This window comes from Pantherophis guttatus, chromosome 18 (genome assembly GCF_059756535.1).
Source record: "Pantherophis guttatus breed Tessera chromosome 18, ASM5975653v1, whole genome shotgun sequence".
NCBI lineage: Eukaryota > Metazoa > Chordata > Lepidosauria > Squamata > Colubridae > Pantherophis > Pantherophis guttatus.
The window spans coordinates 5,272,667-5,298,778 of record NC_142080.1 but is presented as its reverse complement, the minus strand read 5'-3'; the positions used below and the strand labels follow the sequence as shown (position 1 = coordinate 5,298,778).

At 44.6% G+C, this 26,112-nt stretch overlaps 1 protein-coding gene across 1 annotated transcript; it reads left to right on the top strand.

Moving 5' to 3' along the window:
• Positions 1-5,806: 5,806 nt before the first annotated feature.
• On the top strand, positions 5,807-26,103 carry LOC132711174 (uncharacterized). Its single transcript, XM_087881110.1, has 17 exons — positions 5,807-5,921; positions 6,691-6,761; positions 8,630-9,189; positions 9,821-9,866; positions 10,962-11,032; positions 13,540-13,582; positions 14,203-14,243; positions 15,757-15,802; positions 16,752-16,795; positions 17,266-17,311; positions 18,422-18,462; positions 19,346-19,376; positions 19,932-19,971; positions 23,037-23,128; positions 23,865-23,918; positions 24,739-24,805; positions 25,859-26,103. Exons 2-17 carry the CDS (start codon positions 6,702-6,704, stop codon positions 25,957-25,959), a joined length of 1,383 nt encoding a protein of 460 aa, XP_087737236.1. The 5' UTR covers positions 5,807-5,921; positions 6,691-6,701; the 3' UTR covers positions 25,960-26,103.
• The last annotated feature ends 9 nt before the right edge of the window (positions 26,104-26,112 follow it).

Below are 26,112 nucleotides of genomic sequence, written 5' to 3'. Positions count from 1 at the left end.
TGGCTTCAAAATACTTTTTCGTTCCTGGGCAGCATTTTTCCTGACCGCAGAGTAAAGCCTTTTCTTCCCCTGGCACCAAAAAGGCTCGATTTTTTAAAAGTTGAAGCAACACCATTTTTAGACATGGAATTTCATCCTGAAACTCATCCTGGTGTCCGTTTTGGCATTTGGTTTAAAGAAACAAATTTTGCCTTCAAAAAACTTTTTGGTTCCTGGCCAGCATTTTTCCTGACCGCAGAGTAAAGCCTTTTCTTCCCCTGGCACCAAAAAGGCTTGATTTTTAAAAAATAGAAGCAACACCATTTTTAGACATGGAATTTCATCCTGAAACTCATCCTGGTGTCCGTTTTGGCATTTGGTTTAAAGAAACAAATTTTGGCTTCAAAAAACATTTTGGTTCCTTGGCAACATTTTTCCTGACCGCGGAGTAAAGCGTTTTCTTCCTTTGGCACCAAAAAGGCTCGATTTTTAAAAAGTGGAAGCAACACCATTTTTAGACATGGAATTTCATCCTGAAACTCATCCTGGCGTCCGTTTTGGCATTTGGTTTAAAGAAACAAATTTTGGCTTCAAAAAACTTTTTCGTTCCTGGGCAGCATTTTTCCTGACCGCAGAGTAAAGCCTTTTCTTCCCCTGGCACCAAAAAGGCTCGATTTTTAAAAAATAGAAGCAACACCATTTTTAGACATGGAATTTCATCCTGAAACTCATCCTGGTGTCCGTTTTGGCATTTGGTTTAAAGAAACAAATTTTGGCTTCAAAAAACTTTTTGGTTCCTGGCCAGCATTTTTCCTGACCGCAGAGTAAAGCCTTTTCTTCCCCTGGCACCAAAAAGGCTTGATTTTTAAAAAATAGAAGCAACACCATTTTTAGACATGGAATTTCATCCTGAAACTCATCCTGTTGTCCGTTTTGGCATTTGGTTTAAAAAAACAAATTTTGGCTTCAAAAAACTTTTTCGTTCCTGGGCAGCATTTTTCCTGACCGCAGAGTAAAGCCTTTTCTTCCCCTGGCACCAAAAAGGCTCGATTTTTTAAAAGTTGAAGCAACACCATTTTTAGACATGGAATTTCATCCTGAAACTCATCCTGCTGTCCGTTTTGGCATTTGGTTTAAAAAAACAAATTTTGCCTTCAAAAAACTTTTTGGTTCCTGGCCAGCATTTTTCCTAACTGCAGAGTAAAGCCTTTTCTTCCCCTGGCACCAAAAAGGCTTGATTTTTAAAAAATAGAAGCAACACCATTTTTAGACATGGAATTTCATCCTGAAACTTATCCTGGTGTCCGTTTTTTCCTTTGGTTTAAAGAAAGAATTTTTGGCTTCAAAAAACGTTTTGGTTCCTTGGCAACATTTTTCCTGACCGCAGAGTAAAGCCTTTTCTTCCCCTGGCACCAAAAAGGCTCGATTTTTTAAAAGTTGAAGCAACACCATTTTTAGACATGGAATTTCATCCTGAAACTTATCCTGGTGTCCGTTTTTTCCTTTGGTTTAAAGAAAGAATTTTTGGCTTCAAAAAACATTTTGGTTCCTTGGCAACATTTTTCCTGACCGCAGAGTAAAGCCTTTTCTTCCCTTGGCACCAAAAAGGCTCGATTTTTTAAAAGTTGAAGCAACACCATTTTTAGACATGGAATTTCATCCTGAAACTCATCCTGGTGTCCGTTTTGGCATTTGTTTTAAAGAAACAAATTTTGGCTTCAAAAAACTTTTTCGTTCCTGGGCAGCATTTTTCCTGACCGCAGAGTAAAGCCTTTTCTTCCCCTGGCACCAAAAAGGCTCGATTTTTAAAAAGTTGAAGCAACACCATTTTTAGACATGGAATTTCATCCTGAAACTCATCCTGCTGTCCGTTTTGGCATTTGGTTTAAAAAAACAAATTTTACCTTCAAAAAACTTTTTCGTTCCTGGGCAGCATTTTTCCTGACCGCGGAGTAAAGCGTTTTCTTCCCTTGGCACCAAAAAGGCTCGATTTTTTAAAAGTTGAAGCAACACCATTTTTAGACATGGAATTTCATCCTGAAACTCATCCTGGTGTCCGTTTTGGCATTTGGTTTAAAAAAACAAATTTTGGCTTCAAAAAACTTTTTGGTTCCTGGGCAGCATTTTTCCTGACCGCAGAGTAAAGCCTTTTCTTCCCCTGGCACCAAAAAGGCTCGATTTTTAAAAAGTAGAAGCAACACCATTTTTAGACATGGAATTTCATCCTGAAACTCATCCTGGTGTCCGTTTTGGCATTTGGTTTAAAGAAACAAATTTTGGCTTCAAAAAACATTTTGGTTCCTTGGCAACATTTTTCCTGACTGCAGAGTAAAGCGTTTTCTTCCTTTGGCACCAAAAAGGCTCGATTTTTAAAAAGTGGAAGCAACACCATTTTTAGACATGGAATTTCATCCTGAAACTCATCCTGGCGTCCGTTTTGGCATTTGGTTTAAAGAAACAAATTTTGGCTTCAAAAAACATTTTGGTTCCTTGGCAACATTTTTCCTGACCGCGGAGTAAAGCGTTTTCTTCCCCTGGCACCAAAAAGGCTCGATTTTTAAAAAATAGAAGCAACACCATTTTTAGACATGGAATTTCATCCTGAAACTCATCCTGCTGTCCGTTTTGGCATTTGGTTTAAAAAAACAAATTTTGGCTTCAAAAAACTTTTTGGTTCCTGGCCAGCATTTTTCCTGACCGCAGAGTAAAGCCTTTTCTTCCCCTGGCACCAAAAAGGCTCGATTTTTAAAAAGTGGAAGCAACACCATTTTTAGACATGGAATTTCATCCTGAAACTCATCCTGGTGTCCGTTTTGGCATTTGGTTTAAAGAAACAAATTTTGGCTTCAAAAAACTTTTTGGTTCCTGGCCAGCATTTTTCCTGACCGCAGAGTAAAGCCTTTTCTTCCCCTGGCACCAAAAAGGCTTGATTTTTAAAAAATAGAAGCAACACCATTTTTACACATGGAATTTCATCCTGAAACTCATCCTGGTGTCCGTTTTGGCATTTGGTTTAAAAAAACAAATTTTGGCTTCAAAAAAGTTTTTGGTTCCTGGCCAGCATTTTTCCTGACCGCAGAGTAAAGCCTTTTCTTCCCCTGGCACCAAAAAGGCTTGATTTTTAAAAAATAGAAGCAACACCATTTTTACACATGGAATTTCATCCTGAAACGCATCCTGGTGTCCATTTTTGCATTTGGTTTCAAAAAAAAATCTCTTTAAAAAACATTTTTGGTCCCTGGGCAGCATTTTTCCTGACCGCGGAGTCACGAGTTTTCTTCCCCTGGCACCAAAAAGGCTCGATTTTTAAAAAGTGGAAGCAACACCATTTTTAGACATGGAATTTCATCCTGAAACTCATCCTGGTGTCCGTTTTGGCATTTGGTTTAAAGAAACAAATTTTGGCTTCAAAAAACATTTTGGTTCCTGGGCAGCATTTTTCCTGACCGTGGAGTAAAGCCTTTTCTTCCCCTGGCACCAAAAAGGCTCGATTTTTAAAAAGTGGAAGCAACACCATTTTTAGACATGGAATTTCATCCTGAAACTCATCCTGGTGTCCGTTTTTGCATTTGGTTTAAAGAAACAAATTTTGGCTTCAAAAAACTTTTTGGTTCCTGGCCAGCATTTTTCCTGACCGCAGAGTAAAGCCTTTTCTTCCCCTGGCACCAAAAAGGCTCGATTTTTAAAAAGTGGAAGCAACACCATTTTTAGACATGGAATTTCATCCTGAAACTCATCCTGGTGTCCCTTTTGGCATTTGGTTTAAAGAAACAAATTTTGGCTTCAAAAAAATTTTGGTTCCTGGGCAACATTTTTCCTGACCGCGGAGTAAAGCCTTTTCTTCCCCTGGGACCAAAAAGGCTCGATTTTTAAAAAGTAGAAGCAACACCATTTTTAGACATGGAATTTCATCCTGAAACTCATCCTGGTGTCCGTTTTTCCATTTGGTTTAAAGAAACAAATTTTGGCTTCAAAAAACATTTTGGTTCCTGGGCAGCATTTTTCCTGACCGCAGAGTAAAGCCTTTTCTTCCCCTGGCACCAAAAAGGCTCGATTTTTAAAAAGTGGAAGCAACACCATTTTTAGACATGGAATTTCATCCTGAAACTCATCCTGGTGTCCGTTTTGGCATTTGGTTTAAAGAAACAAATTTTGGCTTCAAAAAACTTTTTGGTTCCTGGCCAGCATTTTTCCTGACCGTGGAGTAAAGCCTTTTCTTCCCCTGGCACCAAAAAGGCTTGATTTTTAAAAAGTGGAAGCAACACCATTTTTAAACATGGAATTTCACCTCGAAAATCATTCTGGTGTCCGTTTTAGCATTTGGTTTCAAAAAAGAAAATTGGCTTCAAAAAACATTATTATTAAAAAATGTTATTATTAGCTGTTTTTAAAAATCAAGTGTTTTTGCTGCCTTAGGAAGAAAACGCGTGATACCGCAGTCAGAAAAAAAGGTGCACAGGAGCAAATTTTTTTTTAACTCTAAACTTTTTAAAACCTTTTAAAAACCTTTTTTTAATGTCAAATGTAATAACGGATGCTAGGATGTGAATCGGGGTGGAATTCCATGCTTAATAATGTTATTGTTAGCTGTTTTTAAAAATCGAGTGTTTTTGCTCCCCGAGGAAGAAAACGCGTGATGCCGGGGTCAGAAAAAAAGCTGCCCTGGAGCAAAACCTTATGTGGTCCCTTTATAGATCTGTGAGCTTAAATAAGCAAAAATTACTTCTGCCTTCTACGTCCTTTGCACCTGCCCAGCTGCCCTCTTCAGACTGTTAAGTTCTGAGTCCGACCTGCGACTTTTAAATTTGCCCAAGCTTCACATCGATTAAAAATACACGCAGTAGAAAGATCAAAGGCCATTTTGCAGAGATAAAATGAATATCCAGTAAGCCACCAAATGGATTTTGGCTGTTTAGACCTGTAATTCTCCTCCCTTGGGGCTCTTGACTAAAATAATGCCACACAAAAGATTGGCTGTAACCAGAGCAGCCGATTTATTTATTTATTTATTTATTTATTTATTTATTTATTTTGTCGCATTTCTATGCCGCCCATCTCCCAAGGGACTCTGGGCGGCTTACAACAAAGAGTAAAACAATGCGAACAATCCCATAAAAAATGTTAAAAAGAAAAACATTAAAACATTAAAAACTTTGAAAACGTTAAAACACAGGCACTCCAATTCGTGGCCGGGTCTTATAATTTATAGTTATAATTTATAATAATAATAATAATAACAGTGATACCCATTGTCATCGGGGCGCTTGGTACCATGTCCAAGAATTTTATAAGGTACATCAGCAAATTGCAGCTTCCTGCAATAACATCAACTGAACTGCAAAAAACTGCGCTACTTGGAACATTGTACATCTTCAGAAGGTCCTTGGTTGATCCCTAGGACGCTGGCAGCAACCCCTATCAACCATTAGCCCCAGTCAATGGTATTTGTGATGCATTTTTGAATGTTCAGTTGACAAGAGTTTCATGTTTAATGAATAAAAGAATAATAATAATAATAATAATAATAATAATAATAATAATAATAATAATCCCGTATCAACCATTAGCACCAGTCAATGGTATTTGTGATGCATTTTTGAATGTTCAGTTGACTGAGTTTCATATTTAGTGAATAAAGATAATACTAATAATAATAATATGGTAATAATGAGGAGAAGGAGAAGGAGAAGGAGAAGGAGAAGGAGAAGATTCAGTAGCTGGGAAAGGAGGCAGAATAGGAAGATTAAGAGAAAAAAAGAGAAGCTGGAAACCGCAGCAGAAAACAAGAGAGAGAAAAAAACCAGAATTCCAGGTTCTGTGGATTTCTGTTGCCGTGGCACTTTCTGTGGGTTGGGCTATTGATTAGCTGCCCACCCCTTCAGCCTGTCCTACTCCACAGGGGTGGCGTTGAAAGAGCCGTTCAAAGTGCGGGGCGCCCAAAGGTTAATAATAATTCTTTTTTATTACGGTGACAAACCAGCATTAGAAATAGGAGGCATTAAAAAAATAACGCACAATAGTCCGCAACGTACAACCGGAACTGGGCCCCAAATTTCTCTTGCTTTTCTCTTTCTCTTGAGACCGTCGTTAAGTGAGTTTTGCCCCGTTTTACGACCTTTCTGGCTGCGGTTGTTAAGTCCGTAACACGGTTAGGAAGTGAATCTGACTCCTCCCCCCCCTTGATTATGCTTGTCGGAAGGTCGCAAAACGGGAATCCATCAGGTGAACCCGAGACGCTGCAGCCGTCATAAATGTGATCAGTTGTCGAGAATCCAGGTGGAAATCACGTGATCGCATAGAATCGGGGGATTTTGTGTCACAAGAATCTGTGGCAAAATTTTTCGTGGAAACCATCCAGTTGAAAAACTGGAGGCGAGCGGTCCAGCCTGACACAAAGGACTACAAATCCCATGTGCTGCGGCCATGCTGGCTGAGCTAGCTGAGCCGAACAGGGGCAGGGTAGCCTCCCGCCCACGAAACAATGGGTAGCGTAGTCCCAAACAGGAGTACCAAAGACACGTCTTCAATAGCAGCACGAAATAGGTCGAATGTTCACCGAAATATCAGCGGAGTGATATACCAAATTGTTGCTCTTTGTGGAGTGAGCACCACTCAGCGAAGCCAGGGGTTGAAATGGGTGTAGTAGCTTCAAGGTAGGAATATTATGTTGGAAAATAACGGCAAACTCCCTTTTTTCCTGTCTCCCCTCAGGTGATTTCTAAATGGAGAAAGACGAGAGTAGAGCAAAACTCCCTTCTACCTCCGATGGGATCAAAACTCAGGTAAGGGATGGAGTTTCATATCTGGGCTGCCAGAATCGAATTAACGGAATAACAAGAGTTGGAAGGGGCCTTGGGGGTCTTCTAGTCCAACCCCCTGCTTAGGCAGGAAACCCTACACCACTTCAGACAAATGGCTATCCAACCTCTTCTTAAAAACTTCAGGTGTTGGAGCATCTACAACTTCTGGTGGCAGGCTGTTCCACTGATTCATTTTTCTCACTGTCAGGAAATTTCTCCTTAGTTCTAGGTTGCTTCTCTCCTTGATGAGTTTCCATCCGTTGTTTCTTGTCCTGCCCCAAAGGTGTTTTTTTCCAAGACGCAACTGAACTTTCTGGTTTTTTTTCTTTGAAGACGTTTCGCTTCTCCTCCAAGAAGCTTCTTCAACTCTGATTGGAATCTTTCCATTTCTCACCATCCAGTCAGAGTTGAAGAAGCTTCTTGGAGGAGAAGCGAAACGTCTTCAAAGAAAAAAAACCTGAAAGTCCAGTTGCATCTTGGGAAAAAAAAAACACCTTTGGGTTTCCTTTCCTTTCTAGCATTGTTGATGTTACCTACTTGGGTAATAAAATATCTGTAAGAAAACCACCAAGCTCAGAAATTCCATTTTCCTCTTCTCCCTCCCACTCCTCCTCCTCTTCCCCCTTCTCCTCCCTGTTGTCTTCCTCCTCCTCCTCTTCCTCTCTCCTCTTCCTCCTCTTCCTCTCTCTCCTCCTCCTCCTCTTCCCCCTCTCTTCCTCCTCCTCCTCTTCCTCTCTCTCCTCCTCCTCCTCTTCCTCTCTCTCCTCCTCCTCCTCTTCCTCTCTCTCCTCCTCCTCTTCCTCTCTCTTCCTCCTCTTCCCCCCTCTCTTCCTCCTCCTCCCTGTTGTCTTCCTTCTCCCTCTCTCTCCTCCTCCTCCTCTTCCCCCTCTCTTCCCCCTCTTCCCCCTCTCTTCCTCCTCCCCCTCCCTGTTGTCTTCCTCCTCCTCCTCTTCCTCTCTCTCCTCCTCCTCCTCTTCCTCTCTCCTCCTCCTCTTCCCCCTCTCTTCCTCCTCCTCCTCTGTTGTCTTCCTGCTCCTCCTCTTCCCCCTCTCTTCCTCCTCCTCCTCCCTGTTGTCTTCCTCCTCCTCCTCTTCCACTCTCTCCTCCTCCTCTTCCTCTCTCTCCTCCTCCTCTTCCCCCTCTCTTCCTCCTCCTCCTCTTCCTCTCTCTCCTCCTCCTCCTCTTCCTCTCTCCTCCTTTTCTTCTCTCTCCTCCTCCTCTTCCCCCTCTCTTCCTCCTCCTCCTCTTCCTCTCTCTCCTCCTCCTCCCTCTCTCTTCTCTTCCCCTCTCTTCCTCCTCTTCCCCCTCTCTTCCTCCTCCTCCTCCTCCCTGTTGTCTTCCTCCTCCTCCTCTTCCTCTCTCCTCCTCCTCTTCCCCTCTCTTCCTCTCTCTCCTCCTCCTCCTCTTCCTCTCTCTCCTCCTCCTCCCTCTCTCTCCTCCTCCTCTTCCCCCTCTCTTCCTCCTCCTCCTCTTCCTCTCTCTCCTCCTCCTCCCTCTCTCTTCTCTTCCCCTCTCTTCCTCCTCTTCCCCCTCTCTTCCTCCTCCTCCTCCTCCCTGTTGTCTTCCTCCTCCTCCTCTTCCTCTCTCCTCCTCCTCTTCCCCTCTCTCTTCCTCTCTCTCCTCCTCCTCCTCTTCCTCTCTCTCCTCCTCCTCCTCCTCTCTGCAAACCCCTTCCCCTTCTAGCACTGATGACATTCCCCAGCTGGGTCATGAAATGTCTCCAAGAAAACCACCAAACTCAAGAGAGCCCCAAAGAACCCCTCAGTCCAGCCCTGAGCTACAAAATATTTTTCTTTTATGTCCAATCAAACTCGCTGGATGTTAACTCTGAGCTCTCGTCATCCTTGTAGGAGGAAGCGGATCGCCTGGTTGAGGAAGAGACCACCATGAGGAAGGAAGTTGAGCTTTTCCTTCAGGAAGAATTAGACAAACTCTTAGCCGAAAAGGAAACCAAGGAACTCCCGAGGAAAACAAGCCAGGAATTCCAGTTTAGTGAGAAACTCGGGGCTCAACCCAAGAAGTCCAAGGTTGGTGTGGAGCAACCTACCAGGTTTGAGAAAACCACGGTGGACGAAGACCTCCTGACTTTGCTGGATGAACCATGGGACATTCCCAAGGAACCCTCCAAGGATGAGTTGGAAGATCCGTGGGACAAATTATCCTTGTTGGATGAATCGATGCTCGATCTAAAGCCGCTGGAGAGACAGAAAGGTTCCTCAATCAAAGAAGAAGAGGAGAAGAGTTCGGAGGACGAAGAGAAGAAGGGAGGAGGACGCCAGCTGGTGGTGAACAAAGACGACCGACTTGTCGAGATGTCAGCCAAGGGGGGACAACATCTCATGAAGCCCGTCTTCATAGATTACCTCGATGAAGAGGAGAGCGTGAAAGAAGGATCCAAGCATAGTTTATGGTGAGAAGAAGAAGAAGGAGGGGGGGAAAATATACAGGTAGACTTTCAACAATTCATTTAGTCGTCGCCATCATCGTTTAACGACCTCATAATCCCTTGCGGGGTAGAGTCTGTGCAACTGGATGGAGCTAGCGGAGTGTTTTACTGGCCGGATGCCTTTCCTGTTGCCAGAGCGGAGTTTTGTTCAGGAGATATATTATACCACGGCAGTGAAAAAAGTGACTTGTGACCGTTTTTCACACTTACGGCCGTTTGCGGCATCCGCATGGTCACCTGATCCAAATTCAGACGCTTGGCAACTGACTCGTATATATGACGGTCGCAGTGTCCTCCCGGGGTCACGTGATCCCTCTTTTGCGACCTTCTGGCAAGCAACGTCAATTGGGGAAGCTGGATTCGCTTAATAACCGTGTTTTAATTTGATTTAACAACTCAGTTCATTGAACAGCTGTGGCCAGGAAGGTCATAAAATGGGGCAAAACTCACTTAACAACCGGTGCAACTTCCTTTGGCTGATCTTTTCCACACACACCCCCTTTCTGATTGACCTGAGCAATCCTGCTTATTTTAAATTCTCCTTTTCTCTCTCTCTCTCTTTCTCTCTCTCTCTCTGCTTTTGCTGTTTTTCTAGGTCCATGCGAAGCAACATCGGAGCAATCTTCGAGCAGAAACTTCAGGTAAAAGAGGGAAAGGAAGGAGGGAGGAAAAGAAAGAGACGGGAAAGGAGGGTGAGAGGAAAAGAAGGATGAAAAGAAGGAAAAAATAAGGGCAAAAAAAGGGAGGGAGGGAGGGAAGGAAGGAAGGAAAAGGAAGCGAGGAAAGGAAGGAAAAATAGGAAGGGATGGAGAGGGAGGGAGAGGAAATGAGGAAACGAGAGAGAGAGGGAGGGGAAGGGAAGGGGAGGGGAGGAGAGGAGAGGAGAGGGAAGAGGAGAGGGAAGAAGGAATGGAAAGAAGGAAAAGAAAAGAAAGGTAAGGTAAGGTAAGGAAAAAAGGAAAGAAGGTAAGGAAAGGAAAGCAGGAAAGGAAAGGAGGGGAGGGGAGGGGAGGGAAGAGGAGAGGAGAGGAGAGGAAAGAAGGAAAGGAAAGAAGGAAAGGAAAGGAAAGCAGGAAAGAAAGGAGAGGAGGGGAGGGAAGAGGAGACGAGAGGAGACGAGAGGAGACGAGAGGAAAGGAAAGGAAAGGAAAGGAAAGGAAAGGAAAGGGAAAAAAGGAAGGAAGGTAAGGAAAGGAAAGGAAAGCAGGAAAGAAAGGAAAGGAAAGGGAAGGGAAGGGAAGGGAAGGGAAAAAAGGAAAGAAGGAAAGGAAAGCAGGAAAGAAAGGAGAGGAAAGGAGAGGAGAGGAGAGGAAAGGAAAGGAAAGGAAAGAAGGAAAAGAAAAGAAAAGAAAGGAAAGGAAAGGGAAAAAAGGAAGGAAGGTAAGGAAAGGAAAGGAAAGGAAAGCAGGAAAGAAAGGAAAGGAAAGGAAAGGAAAGGAAGGAAAGGGAAAAAAGGAAAGAAGGAAAGGAAAGCAGGAAAGAAAGGAGAGGAGAGGAGAGGAGAGGAGAGGAGAGGAAAGAAGGAAAGGAAAGGAAAGAAGGAAAAGAAAAGAAAAGAAAAGAAAAGAAAGGAAAGGGAAAAAAGGAAGGAAGGAAAGGAAAGGAAAGGAAAGGAAAGGAAAGCAGGAAAGAAAGGAAAGGAAAGGAAAGGAAAGGAAAGGAAAGGAAAGGAAAGGGGAAAGGGAAAGGAACCCAACAACCGCAGATCCTCCCAAATATCTTTCTTTTTTCCTCAGAATTTGCAAAACCTGAAGGGTGCCATGCACAAGAGAAACATATCCTCGCTGCCCTTTGGTTATTTCAGCAAGTAAGAGCCTCTTCCTTTCCACTCCACAGCCTGGAAAAGCATTTTGCCACCTTTTTTGTTTTGTTTTGTTTTGTTTTGTTTTGGCCAAATGACAATATTCCGTAAAAACAACAATAACAACCTGCACTGACTTAATATTCCACCCGATAAGATCACCTCACGGGCGCTTCTTCTACCTGGGCATGTGCTTGGCACCTGAGAGCCCAAATAAAGGCTTTATAAAGTTAATTCTGGGAGAAAATTCAGTTTGCAGGGAAATTTGTCCGGTTCTGCTAGCTGGTTCCTTTTTCGTGTACTTTTTAGGGTTTGTTCCCGCTTGCTAAAAAACAAACCAGCAATTGGGGTTTGATATGGCAAGCCAGGATCCCTAAACCAAGATGGGCCCCACTTTTACAGACTACCATGTCCGGGTTAAGACAGTGGTGAAATTCAATTTTTTTTATTATTACCGGTTCTGTGGGCGTGGCTTGGTGGGTGTGGCAGGGGAAGGATACTGCAAAATCCCCATTCCCTCCCCACTCCTGGGGAAAGGATACTGCAAAATCTCCATTCCCTCCCCACTCCTGGGGAAAGGATACTGCAAAATCTCCATTCCCTCCCCACTCCTGGGGAAAGGATACTGCAAAATCTCCATTTCCTCCCCACTCCTGGGGAAATTGCAAAATCACCATTCCCACCCCACTCCAGGGGGAAGGATACTGCAAAATCCCCATTCTCTCCCCACTCCAGGGGGAAGGATACTGCAAAATCTAAATTCCCTCCCCACTCCTGGGGAAAGGATACTGCAAAATCCCCATTCCCTCCCCACTCCTGGGGAAATGATATTGCAAAATCCCCATTCCCACCCCACTCCTGGGGAAATGATATTGCAAAATCACCATTCCCACCCCACTCCTGGGGAAGGATACTGCAAAATCCCCATTCCCACCCCACTCCTGGGGAAATGATATTGCAAAATCCCCATTCCCTCCCCACTCCAGGGGAAGGATACTGCAAAATCCCCATTCCCTCCCCACTCTGGGGCCAGCCAGAGGTGGTATTCGCCGGTTCTCCAAACTACTCAAAATTTCCGCTACCGGTTCTCCAGAACCTTCCAGAACCTTCCAGAACCTGCTGGTTGTTGGGTTGTTGTGAGGCGAAGGAAGAGAGGGAGTGCCGCCGGTATTCCTCGACTTACAACCCTTCCTTTAGCGGCCGTCCGAAGTTACAACGGCACGGGGGAAAAAAAAAAGAAACCTAGGGCCCTTTTTCACACTTACGACCATTGTCGCGTCCCCATGGTCATGTGATCATGCTTGGCAATGGACTCGTATTTACGACGGTCAAAATTCAAACCCTTGGCCACTGATTCAGATTTATGACGGTCGCAGCGTCCCGGGGTCACGCGCGCGATCCCCGTTTTGCGACCAAGTCAACGGAGAAGCCAGATTCGCTTAACGACGGTGTGATTAACTTAACAACGGCGGGGGTTCGTTTAACGACGGCGGCAAGACAGGCGGTGTAAAACGGGGCGCTTCACAACTGTCTCGCTTAGCAGCATAAAGTTTGGGCTCCATTGCGGTCGTAAGTCGAGGACAGCCTGTATTGCCTGAGCTAATTTAGCAACTTCTCTCTCGCCGTTGCTCTGCAGGAGAAAAACGTCCAAAGAGGGAACCTTGAATTTATTCTATAAACAGGTTTTATACCTGGCAAGGATTTTTTTTTTCTTTCCCGGCTCTTGTCCGGCTTTGGTGTCCTTGAATCGCTGCCCACCCAACGTCCGGCTCCAAGCACGAGGAGATGGACAGCTCCCAAATTTCTCCCTTGAGTGGGGAAGTCAAGGCAGGATGTCAAACGGACGAGGGAAGGGAGGGCCCAGCAAAATCCTTGCACGTTAATTGACTTGGTTGAATTTCTCTCTTTCTTTTTCTCTCTGCTTCTCTCTTTCTCTCTCTTTCTCTCTCTCTTGCTCTCTTTCTCACTCTCTTTCTCTCACTCTCTTTCTCTCTCTCTCTTTCTCTCTTGCTCTTTCTCTCTCTCTCTTTCTCTGTCTCTCTCACTCTCTTCTCTCTCTCTTTCTCTGTCTCTCTCTCTCTTTCTCTTTCTCTCTTGTTCTTTCTTTCTCTCTCTCTTTCTCTCACTCTCTTTCTTTCTCTCTCTGTCTCTCTTGCTCTTTCTCTCTCACTCTCTTCTCTCTCTTTCTCTGTCTCTCTCTCACTTTCTTTCTCTCTCTTTCTCTCTTGTTCTTTCTTTCTCTCTCTCTTTCACTCTCTTTCTCTCTCTGTCTCTCTTTCTCTCTCTCTTTCTCTCTTGCTCTTTCTCTCTCTTTCTTTCTCTGTCTCTCTCACTCTCTTCTCTCTCTTTCTCTGTCTCTCTCTCACTTTCTCTCTCTCTCTTTCTCTCTTGTTCTTTCTTTCTCTCTCTCTTTCTCTCACTCTCTTTCTTCTCTCTCTCTTTCTCTGTCTCTCTCTCACTTTCTTTCTTTCTCTCTCTCTCTTTCTCTCTCTCTCTCTTTCTCTCGTTCAAAGGTCTAAACGCCTTCCCAGCAGTGCAGTTGCTGAAAAAGAAGAGGTAGGCTGAGGAATTCATTGACTGTAACCCTCAGATTGTTTTCAACATGATGCATTTTTCTTCCTCTTCCTCCTCCTCCTCCTCCACCATCCCTCCTTCCTCTTCTCCTTCTCCGCCTCCTCTTTTTCCTAGCCCCTCTTCTCATCCACCATCCCTCCTTCTCCTTCTCCTTCTCCTCCTCCTCCTTCTTCTCCTTCCCCTTCCCCTTCCATCCTCTTCCTCCTCCTCCTCCTTCTCCTTCTCCTCCTCCTCCTCCTCCTCCTCTTCCTCTTCTTCCTCCTTCTTCCCCTTCCATCCATCTCCTCCTCCTTCTCTTTCTCCTCCTTCTTCTTCTCCTCCTCCTCCTCCTTTTCCCCCTTCCCCTTCTATCCTCCTCCTCCTCCTCCCTTGTGCATAACTGTTGCAAACTGAACCCAAGGCTGGGACATTGGGTGACCAGACCACCCAAGCCCATCTGAGTTTGCAATGGGGGGGTGGGGGGGTGGGAAACAGCCCAGCACACCCGGATGCTTGGCTGAGAGACCCTCAGCTGTGGGCAGTTTCTGCTCCCAGGCGGCCAGGTGGGAGGAGAGCAGTGGGGTTAACACCATCCCTTCTCACTGTCCCATATTCCATTCCAGCAATCTTCTGAGGAGGCAGAGCCACAGCATTGGATGCCACGGTACGTGGGGCTGCTCGGCCACGGGACGGGCTGAGGTTTCCACGTGGGAAAAGTGCCCTGTGCAAATTTCATCCTTCTTTGTGAATATATTTATGGCTGTGTGTGTGTGTGTGTGTGTGTGGTATGATGGGGAGGGGGTTCAGAAGCCTTTCCCCCAAACCCCTTTAGAAATTCCAGGCAGTCCTCGTTGGAGATCTTCTCGATATCTAGAAAATATTTCCATATAGGAAAACCAGTCCATCTTAACATCCCTGATCTTCTAGTTCCTGCTTTATTTTATTTTTTTTATTTATTTTATTTTATTAGATTTATTTATTAAATTTTATTAGATTTATATACCACCCTACTCCCGAAGGACCTTAATTTAAGTTCACCCTTTTCATCCAATAATTCACTATATCTAATGATTTGTTCCCTTTTAAATATTACTGGATATGAAAAAAACTTCAATTGTAGATACCCAGACTGGAATCTTCAGATAGTGATTTTTTTTAACCTTCTCCCAATTTTTTTATTTTTTTTTTTAATTTGATTTGATTTATATGCCGCCCTTCTCCGGAGACTCAGGGCGGCTTACAATGCGCTAAGCAATAGCCTTCATCCTTTTGTATATTTTATACAAAGTCAGCTTATTGCCCCCACAATCTGGATCCTCATTTTACCTACCTTAGAAAGGATGGAAGGCTGAGTCGACCTTGAGCCTGGTGAGATTCAAACTTACAGTAATTGCAGGCAGCTGATGTTAATAACAGTGCTTTAGTCTGCTGCGCTACCAGGGCTCAATTCAACCATAAAGCTTCCCGTATCTGATGTCTTCTAAAGTACCCCTGTATTTTAGTTCCTTTATACCATAGAAAGGCCTGCCATCCCATCAACAAATCATGTCCCTCCGAGTTCAATAATCTAGTATAACATGGGTCATATATTGATATCTTGAGTTTTGTGAGCACGAAAAGATTTTAACCGACCGAAACACTGTCTATAATTGTTTGAAAGGATGATGCTTTTATGTTGTTGTGTTTTTTTTTGTTTGAAAAATAAAATAAAAAACTTTAGAAAAAAAAGAAAAAGAAATTACAGGCAGTCCTCGACTTACAACAGTCCGTTTAGGGACCTTTCCAAATGACAACGGCACTGAAAAAAAGGGGACTTGTGACCCTTTTCACACATACGACCGTGATAGCATCCCCCGAGTCACACGGTCAAAATTCAAAGACTTGGCCACTGACTCAGATTTGTGACTGTTGCAGTGTCCCGGCGACCTTCCAGCGAGCAAAGTCAACGAGAAAACTCGATTCACTTAGCATCCGTGTGCCTAACTTCACAACGGCGGTGATTCGCTTAACAGCGGTGGCCAGAAAGGTGGTAAAACGGGGCAAAACTCCCTTAGCAACGGCCTTGTTGAGGGATAGAAATTTTGGGCCCAATTGGGGTCGCAGGTCGAGGACCGCCTGTATAACTTCAACATCGTGCTGAAACGAAGTCTTAAATTCTTTTTCGTTTTCTCCTCAAGGTTTCTGAAGAAATCCAAACCGAAGAGGATTGCCAGCTTCCGTACAGTAAATATTTGTGAATATTTTTTTTTCTTTTGGTGTAGTTTTTTTTGGGGGGGGTTTTGAAACTTCCTGGACGACGGAATTATATTTGTAAATCTCGATGTTGCTATTCAACCGTTCACGTGATTTCCTCCAATCTATATATATATGAAAGCGAAAACCACTCACGCGTTAATCACGAAATCTCCAGAACCGTAAAGTCTACAAACTTGAAATTTGCCACGGATTTTTCGAAATGACCATCAGAGCATTAGTATTTCCTATATTATTATTAACACGCTCTGATGCTAAGGAGTTCTCCTCCTCCTCCCCACCTGAAAAGAAATCTGTTCCAAATGCAAAAAACACAAGCAGAGGAGGGGAGTTTCACTTTCAGTTTCACTTTCACAGCAGCAAGCAGCTTTACTACAGAACAGTTGAGCTAAGCCACGCCCAGCCTCCTTCCTTTCTCCTTCTTGCTCACACAGCAAATACTCTTTGAGTTTCCAAACACCCCTCACTCTCTCTCTCACACACTGAGAGGATGCTAGCCAGATGAATACTGATGGATGCTGCCGGCTGGGACATTCTACTCCCCCTCTGTTCCAACTGCCAGTATTAACACACTCTGATGCTACGGAGATACACATTCTACATTACGTTTCAGGCTGCAAGTGTCAATTGATCAAGCCCGAGCACATAGTTTCATAGCTAGTCTCATCATCAACATGAGTTTAGCAAAGGATGGGTTTTATACGGGACTGAGGTGTTCTCAAGGGGTCTTCTACCCCGGCCGGAGGTGATGGGTATTGTAGTCCAGGAGAACATTGGATTGGGGAAAACTGACTTGGAATAAGTGAGTTTCTTAGCATGAGGGAAAACTAACGGCCTGAGTTTGGGGTGGTTTGTCTTTCTGATCTGTTCTTCTTTCATGTAAGCTGTCTGTGTGCGTTTGTGTGTTTGTATTTTGTAGAAATCCTTGAAGAAATTGCAGCTGGGAGGAGACCAGGTGACAGAGTATGTTCCCTTGGAAAGTAAAAAAAAACAACAACACGGATCACCCTTTCCCTCAGCGTTGAAAAAGCAAAAATAAAACTTAAGAAAAGTTTACTTTTAGAGAAAGCCAGGAATTTACCAAAAGGGCGTGGAATGCTACAGGCAAAATGAAAACTGGTGATTTCCCCAGCCAGCATGCTCTAAAATGGGTGGACTTCCACTCCCAGAATCCCCCAACCAGCATGCTGACTGGGGAATTCTGGGAGTTGAAGTCCACCCATCTTTAAGTCGCTAATGTGGAGAAACATTATTTTAACGGGTACCACTAAATGGCTCTCTGTCTCACTTTTACTCTTGCTAACCGGCTGAGTAACTTCAATATCTATTTTTAAAAATTGGGCAAAGAATTTATTTTATTTTATTTTATTGCCGTCGGTCATTTTTTTTCACTTTCTCCAGCTACTTTGATCCAACTTTTCTTTTCTTCCAAGGTTGTCTAAAATCTTCAGCGAGGATTTCTTCAAGAGCCAAGATAGGGTATGTGTTGGCTAAAATGGTGAGGTTTTATTTCGGTGTTTTGTCTGTTTTTTTATTATCCCGCCCCGTTTTCCTGAGATTTTGTTGATGACCAAAACGGAAGTGATGTTCAATCTCGAGACACAACCTTCTGTGTATAGTCTTAATTCTTCTTAATTTCAGACACTGTAGAAAGAATGGCGATCAAACCCCCAGAGCATCTCCATCTACCCGAATAAATCTAGTTATAGGTGGTCCTCGGCTTACGACCACAACTTGAGCCCAACATTTCTGTTGCTAAGTGAAACACTTGTGAAGTGAATTTTGCCCCGTTTTACGACCTTCCTCGCCACGGTTGTTAAGTGAATCTGGCTTCCCCCGTTGACTTGGCTTGTCAGAAGGTCGCAAAGAGGGATCCCGTGACCCCATGACAACGCCAGCGTCATAAACACGAGTCAGTTGCCAAGCGTCTGAATTTTTGATCATCTGAGCATGGGGAGGCCGCAATCATTCTAAGTGCGAGTCACATTTTTTAGTCTGGTTGTAACTTCAAATGGTCACTAAACGAACTGCTGTAAGTTCAAGGACTACCTGTATTCAATTATCCCTTTCTTAGATTCGTGCTAGGCACAGAAAAGCTAACCAAGCCAATTGACTTATGACCGTTCTGTTCAGCGACCGTTCAAATTTTTAGCAGTGCCGAAAAAAAGTGACTTACAAACTGCTCCTCACAGTGAAGAGAAGGACCAAGGGGGGACATGATAGCATCTTCCAATATTTGAGGGGCTCCCTTCCAACTCTGTTAATCTAATCTAATCTAATCTAATCTAATCTAATCTAATCTAATCTAATCTAATCTAATCTAATCTAATCTAATCTAATCTAATCTAATCTAATCTGTTCCCTATTGCAGATGTAAATCGAGGATTATCCATAATCAAAATATTTCGAACTTCCGTTCCTGCATTTTGCACACAAACCCAAAAAATTATTTGCAATGTGCAAAACTGGTCAATGCAGGAAGAGATTTGGGGAGGGGGGGATAAGAGGCTGTACCACCCCCCCTCAAAAAAGAAAAAAAAAACGATGGGCCAAAGGAAGGTCATTCTCATCTGTCTTGCGTTCTTCCAGAGAGTCTCCGAAGATATCGCCGATGAAGATCTACCCCCAAGGTACCCACGGTGGTGGCCAGACAACGGAGAGACCTTCACATCCGGGCCTTTGACCCAAGGAATTGGGGTGGGGGTGGGGGGGGAGGGAGGGAGGGAGGAAGAAACTGGCTGCCCAGGTTTGCTCTGACGAATTGAACAAACTCCGTTTAATGGGGAAAATGAAGTGGTTCTGCTTACAACTCGGGAGAAACTTCCTGACAGAACAATTCACCAGTGGAACAGCTTGCCACCAGAAGTGCTGCTCCATCCCTGGAGGCTTTTAAAGAAGAGATTGGACAACCATTTGTCTGGAATGGGGAATAGGGCAGCGATGGCTAACCTTTTTGCCATCGTGTGCCAAAAGTGGGGGGCGGAGTGCGGGGGGGGGTCGAATGCATGTTTCCCGACACCCATAATTCAGTGCCTGCCCCCCATGCATGCATGTGTGATTCCCCCCCCGGCGCTTCCCCTGCTTTTGGCACACGATGGGCCCTGTAGGCCTGTTTTTTGGGCCTCCCCAGGCTCCAGAGGCTATCTAGGAGTCTGGGGAGGGCACAAATAGCCTTCCCCATTTCCCCGGAGGCCAGAAATTGCCCATTTCCCGATTTCTGGTGGGTCCAAAAGGCCCCAAAATCAGCTGGCTGGCGTACACATGCATGCTTGCTGGAGCTGAGCTAGGGCAACACTCGCGTGCCCACAGATATGGCTCTGTGTGCCACCTGTGGCACTCGTGCCTTAGGTTCGCCATCATGGGGATAGGGGGTTGTCTGGAATGCCTGAGCAGGGGGTTGGACTAGAAGACCTCTAAGGTCCCTTCCAACTCTCTTATTCTGCTTTTTTCCGTTAGCTAAGGTGTTCGCTTTAATTTTGTCCTCTGTTCTCCTCCTTTTTCTCTTTCTATTAGTCCTGAGGATACTCCACAGCAAAATGAAGAGGTAGGGGAAGTGCCAAATGCCCCCTCCCCAAATTTTTGTGTTTGTGTGTGTGTGGGTGTGGGCATTTTGGCTCAACATGTGGTTCGGTTGTTTCAAATGTTTTTGTGAAGCTCCGAGCAGGATTGCAAAAACGATCTGTCCAAAATGATCCTGCCTTCTTTGAGTTCGTGTGTGTCATTACACAGACAGTCCTTGTTTAGTGACCGTTGCCGGTGACGACGGGCATGATAAAGGGACTTTGCCACCATTCCCTTCGTTTGAGAAACCTGGGCAGACTGTCTGCGAAGCTGGAGTCAGATTGCAAGCATCGTTGAGGTTTTCCCCTTGGCACCCGTTTTCACTTAATGACCAAATGACCAGTTCCTGTTACGGTTGTTAAACGAGGACTACCTTGGTCTCACCCCTGGGCCTTCTTTTTACAGTCGCATTTCGTTTTTCCAAACCTTGAAGTCTTCCCCAGTGCTCTGTATATATATAATATACAAAATATTTAATTTTTTCCCCTCTTTCTTAATGCTTTTTCTACGTCTTTTTTTTTTCTCCTCGTTTTCCCAGGAGTCGAAACAAATTCAGGAGGAGGCTAAGAAACAGGAGGGTGAGTCATTTTTGTTCCTCGCCAGGTAACGGAAAGACCTATCAAGAGATGCTGGAGAATTTCAAATATTCCTGAAATTATTGCTTGTGCATTACAAGTACCATATTTTTCGGATTATATAAGATGCACCAAAATTTAGAAGAGGAAAACAACAACAAAAAGTTTTGGGCCTCGGTGCACCCCATTTTCAGGCCTTTTTCCAGCCCATTTCGAGGCTTTTTCTGGCCCGTTTTCGGGGCTTTTTTCACCACATTTTCGGCCCTGTTTTCTGGGCTTTTTTTTGGCCCATTTTTGGCCCTTTTTTCAGGGCTTTTTTGGCCCATTTCAAGCCTTTTTCCAGAGCTTTTTTCAGCCCTTTTTGAGGCTTTTTCTGGCCCATTTGCAAGGCTCTTTTTGGCCCTTTTTTCAAGGCTTTTTTCAGCCCTTTTTCAGGGCATTTTCTGCGCCATTTTCAGGCCTTTTTCCAGGGCTTTTTTCAGCCCTTTTTGAGGCTTTTTTGGGCCTGTTTTTGGGGCTTTTTTGGCCCATTTTTTAGGCTTTTGGAGGCCTGTTTTTGAGGCTTTTTTTGGCCCATTTTTAGGCTTTTGGGGGCCTGTTTTCTGGGGCTTTTTTTGGCCCATTTTTGGCCCTTTTTTCAGGGCTTTTTTGGCCCATTTCAGGCCTTTTTCCAGAGCTTTTTTCAGCCCTTTTTGAGGCTTTTTCTGGCCCATTTTCGGGGCCTTTTTCGGCCCTTTTTTCAAGGCTTTTTTCGGCCCTTTTTCAGGGCATTTTCTGGCCCATTTTCAGGTCTTCTTCCGGGGCTTTTTTCAGCCCTTTTGAGTTTTTTGGGGGGCCTGTTTTTGGGCCTTTTTCGGCCCTTTTTTTGGCTTTTTTGGGCCTGTTTTGGGGGCTTTTTTGGGCCCATTTTTTAGGTTTTTTGGGGCCTGTTTTTGAGGCTTTTTTGGCCTGTTTTCAAAGCTTTGTTTGGCCCGTTTTCAAGGGTTTTTTCTGCCCGTTTTCAAGGCTTTTTTCGGCCTCGGTTTTTGTTTTTTTCAGAAAGAACAGGTGAAAAAAAGGCCGAAAAAAGCCCCGACAATGGGCCGAAAAAAGGCCTGAAAAAGACCCAAAAAAGGCCTAAAAACAGGACATGCGGAGCCCAAAAAACGGCCGATAGTTGGCAATATTCGGTCTATAAGACGCACAGATATTTTCACTCCCTTTTGGGAGACAAAAAAAATGTGTTTTATAGTCCAAAAAATACGGTAGTCCTTGACTTACAACAGTTCATTGAGTGGCCATTCGAAGTTACAACGGCACTGAAAAAAGGGATTACGACCGTTTTTCACTCTCGTGACCATTACAGCATCCTCATGGTCATATGATCAAAATTTGGATTCTTGGCCACGGACTCATATTTATGACGGTTGCCAAGTCCCAGGGTCACGTGAGCCCCTTTTACGACCTTCTGACGAGCAAAGTCAACGGGGGAAAGCCAGATTCACTTAACAACCAGATCGTGCTTCACATTATGGCAAATGTGGCAAGGGAAGTCATAAAATGGAGCGAAATTCTCATATAACAGCAGAAATTTTGGGCTCAATTTTGGTCGTAAGTCGAGGACTTGCCCGTTATTGGCTCCTCAGATAATTCTCTCCAGATCTCCAAGCAGATCTGCTCCTTGCAAGCACCGTAAAAGTGAAGTCACCGATCCAGCACCCCCCACCCACCCACCCACAAATTTAGAAATGTGAAATTCCGCCTTGTTCCTTAGCTTTCGGCCACCGGATTCTCAGTTCTCCCTGCCTTCTGCGCCTGCCTGCCAATTGCATGTCATTTCGGAGTCGCGTAATACAGGCCGACAATCACCCGGTGGAGAGAGCTGGTCGATTGCAAATTGGCTCACTTCTTGCACTCAAAATAATGCACTGAAGACTGCCAGGCGCTGTTCACCTAGAAGAGCTCACGTAAGCCTGCATTCCCGTAAGCCTTCCCAGGTGAACCAGAATGTAGACAGGATCAAACCGGTTAATGGTTCTTTACTGCAAGGCTACATTAACAGAATTTTGCAAGCCTAAAAGTACATCCCTCCACCCCACTTTACAGGCCAAGGCACTAGGGAGGGTCCCTTCTGTGCCCCCCTCTCTCTTTCTCGAGGTAGTCTGCGACATACGACCACAATCGAGCCCAACATTTCTGTTGCTAAACGAGACAGTGAACGTTGCCTTATTTCTCGCCACCGTTCTTAAGGGAATCACTGCACTTGTTGTTAAGCGAATCAGGCTTCCCCATCGACCAATGTTGGTGAACTTTTTCAGCACCAAGTGCTGAAATGGGAGAGCGTGTGCGTGCAGGAGCGCTGGAAACCAGAAGAGCAGCTCCGGAACTGAGCTTCCGGTTTCCGGCACTCCATGTGGTCTTCCTGGTGTGCATGCGTGCGTGACCAGCACGCATGTGCATCTCAGAAACCAGAAGCTCAGCTCTTCCGGTTTCCGGTGCTCCCACGCACGCGACCAGTTGGCCGGCCAGAACCCAACGGGCGACAACTGGCGTGCCTGAAGAGATGGGTCTGTGTGCCACTTCCGGCACACATGCCATAAGTTCCTTATCACAGCCATAGACTCTGCTTGTCCGAAGATGGTACTGGTTTCCCAATGGAACTGAAAATCCTTTGACTTGTATACTTTGGTGGGATTCAAATAATTTAACAACCAGTTCTCTGCCCTAATGACCAGCTGGGTAGGCGTGGCTCGGTGGTCATGTGACTGTGTGGGCATGGCCAACTTGACGTCATTCACGTCGATGGGCGCTTTGCCTTAGCTGTTACAATGTAATAAGGGTTAACCAGAGAGGCAGTTTCTGAAAGTAGGGCAATAAAGATTAGGCTAGAAGCAACACCAGAATGTTTCAGTTCCTTACAGGATTAGCCCTGTAAAGTGGGAAAAAAACAAAATAAGATTTCTTCCAAAAACCGGTTCTCTGAACTGCTTAGAAAGTTAAAAACCGGTTCTCCCGAATCGGTGCGAACCGGCTGAATCCCACCACAAGTTGTATAGCTTTTCTCCTCATTGTCCCTTTCTCCTGTCTAGAAGTTCCTAGTAGTTCGTTGTGGCACATGGGCCAGCGGACCAGTCACAAGGAAAGGGGCCACTCCCGCGAGTTTCCAGACTCCATTTTTAAGGTGACTGTGTGAATGGGAAAAAGAGCACCTGATTCAAAAAAAAATAATAATAATAATTTTGGCAAACTCTGTGGCAGATTTGAGAAGAGTATTCTTCAAAGGCAGCAAATATTGATATATATATATATATATATATATATATATATATATATATATATATATATATATATATATATATAAATCTCACTGGGGTTTCTCTCCAGCTGGAAGGATCTTGGCTATTTTTTATTTATGATAGTTTAGGTTCTGATAGCGATCTATTTTAGTGTTTCTCAACCTTGCCAATATTAAGATGGGTGGACTTCAACTCCCAGAATTCTATAGCCAGCATTCTTTAAGATGGGTGGACTTCAACTCCCAGAATTCCCCAGCCAGTGTGTCCGGCTAGGGAATTCTGGGAGTTGAAGTCCACACCCCAAGATTGAAAAATGCTGGTCTACTTTTGCCTTATCTGCCTGGTGACTTTATTTGGCAGTTTATCCGATGGTCTGGCTGTGTCTTGACTCGAATTGTGTTATTTTCTTTTTGTGTTATTTTCTTTTATTTTGCAATCCCCCCCCCAAAAAATATAGGACATTGGGTGTTTCGAAAAGGTTAGATAGACGAGCATTGTAAATCCATAATTAAGAGGAAAAGTGGTGGATTTAACCAGATAGGGGAAATGGTGGATTTTTGGGGGGTGCAAATGCAAAATTAACCTTCGGTCTTTCGTTGTTGTTTTTTTTCCTTTTTCTAGGACAAAGCATACAAGCAGAAATTTGCAAAGCACGAACGAGACTCTAAAGTGGTTGTGAGTTTTTGCTGTCATCCTGATTTCTGCATCTCTGCTTGGTGATGTTTCCTATCTCTGCGCTTGGTTGGTTCAATTGATTTGGTCCTCCGAAACATAGTTTGCTTTTCTCTCTGGTTTCTTTTTTTCCACCCCTGATTTTATTTTATCAGTTGGGCAATTTAGTCCAGCTCTAGATTTAGCTGGCCCTGGAATATTAACGCTTTCGTTTTAAATTTTATGTTCATTTTCCAAGGCAGTCATTCGTTTGGCAAATCACAAAGCCAATCGCAACTATTTATTGCTCCCTTCAACAAACATTCACCATCATCTTTTAACAACCCCATAAATCCCTTGTGGGGTGGAGTCTGGGCAACTGAATGGAGTTGAATGTTTACTGGCCGGATGCCCTTCCTGTCACCAGGGCGGAGTTTTGTTCAGCAGATAATATTCTCATTGCGCCCAGAGAGAGAAATATCTGCCTCTACCTAGGAATCGAACTCGCAGCCTCCCTTGATTGCGAGGCGAGAGTTCCACCACTAGGCCACCGCACCGCTCAAGTTCCTGGGAAACACTACAGTGCCCATCATCCACACCCAAGCAGAATTGCCAATTCTCCCACCTTCAGTTGGAAATTGAAAGTGGCCGGCTGGTCAACGATCTGAAATTGCAAAATTTGGAGTAAAGTAACGTTTGGGATGTCAAAAGATTGTCAAATCTTGGATGGTGCAACTACCCTCCCAATGGGTATCCGCAGAGGAAGAGGGGTCCCCCCCCCAAAAAAAATGGTTGCCATTTTGACTTTTTTGACTTTTTAAGACTTTCTCTTGCCACCTCTCAGGTGCCTTTACCTCTCCAAGAAATGATAGAAGAAGAAGTCTTGGCAATCTTAAAGGCTACGCTGCTCTGTGAGTTAACTTAAATGTACACATTTATCTTTATTACAGCCAAAGGCCAAAGATATAACTGAAAAGCAATTACTTTCATATAGTCCTCCACTTATGACAGTTCATTTAGTGTCCGTCCAAAGTTACAATATCACTGAAAAAATGTGACTTACAACATGTCCTCGACTTATGATAGCGCCTCGACTTAAACGACCATTGCAGCATCCCCACGGATGTGTGATCCAAATTTATCCGCTTAACAATGGGCCTGTATTTACGACAGTAGAAGCATTTGGGGGGGGGTGGGAGGGCAGGGGTGAAATCCAGCAGGTTCTGACAGGTTCTGGAGAACCGGTAGCGAAAACTTTGAGTAGTTTGGAGAACCGGCAAATACCACCTCTGGCTGGCTCCAAAGTGGGGTGGGAATGGAGATTTTGCAGTATCCTTCCCCTGGAGTGGGGAGGGAATGGGGATTTTGCAGTATCCTTCCCCTGGAGTGGGATGGGAATGGGGATTTTGCAGTATTCTTCCCCTGGAGTGGGGAGGGAATGGGGATTTTGCAGTATCCTTCCCCTGGAGTGGCGTGGGAATGGGGATTTTGCAGTATCCTTCCCCTGGAATGGGGAGGGAATGGGGATTTTGCAGTATCCTTCCCCTGCCACGCCCACCAAACCTCACCACGCCCACCAAGCCACGCCCACAGAACCGGTAGTAAAAAAAATTAGATTTCACCACTGGGGGAGGGGGTGTCACATGCTCAGTATTTGCGACGATTCCAGCCAGCTTCGGACAAGCAAGTCCTTGCGGGAGGGGAGGTAGCTTCGCTTAACGACCAGGCGATTCACTTAGCAACGGCTAACCACCGCGGACAAAAGTTTGTAAATTGAGGCGTGGCTCGCTTTAACAACACGTTCTAGCTTAGCGACAGAAACCCTGGTCCTAAGTCGAGGACTCTGACCCGAGGAGACGCACTTATGAACTGCGAAAGGGGGGAATCTTTACCCCAAGAGGAAGTTTAAAATTCCAAATCTTGTTTGTTTTTTTGTTTTTTTTCTCCTTTCCAACCCAATTCAGCTTATCAGAAAAGACTAGGGGTGAATCACCCCCTCACCGGACAGATGGAGGAACAGGTTGACAAGTTACACCTGCAGTTACAAGGAAGGGGAGTCATCTGAGCCCCAAAAATCCAGACTCGGAAGGATCACCACCCCCACTTCTCTCCATCCCTCTCGGGGAGCCCCCCCACCCCCCCGGTCTCAACTCTGCCATTCCCCCCCAAAACTGGGAAGTAAAGAAGTAAATTTCGCTTTATTTTTCAAAACCCCGCC

Excerpts from the sequence above, each read along its gene's own strand:
- LOC132711174 (XM_087881110.1), top strand. The coding sequence starts at position 6,702 with ATGGAGAAAGACGAGAGTAGAGCAAAACTCCCTTCTACCTCCGATGGG. Across the intron at positions 14,244-15,756 it reads CCACAGCATTGGATGCCACG|GTTTCTGAAGAAATCCAAAC; the intron begins GTACGTGGGGCT and ends TTTCTCCTCAAG. Across the intron at positions 23,919-24,738 it reads AACGAGACTCTAAAGTGGTT|GTGCCTTTACCTCTCCAAGA; the intron begins GTGAGTTTTTGC and ends GCCACCTCTCAG.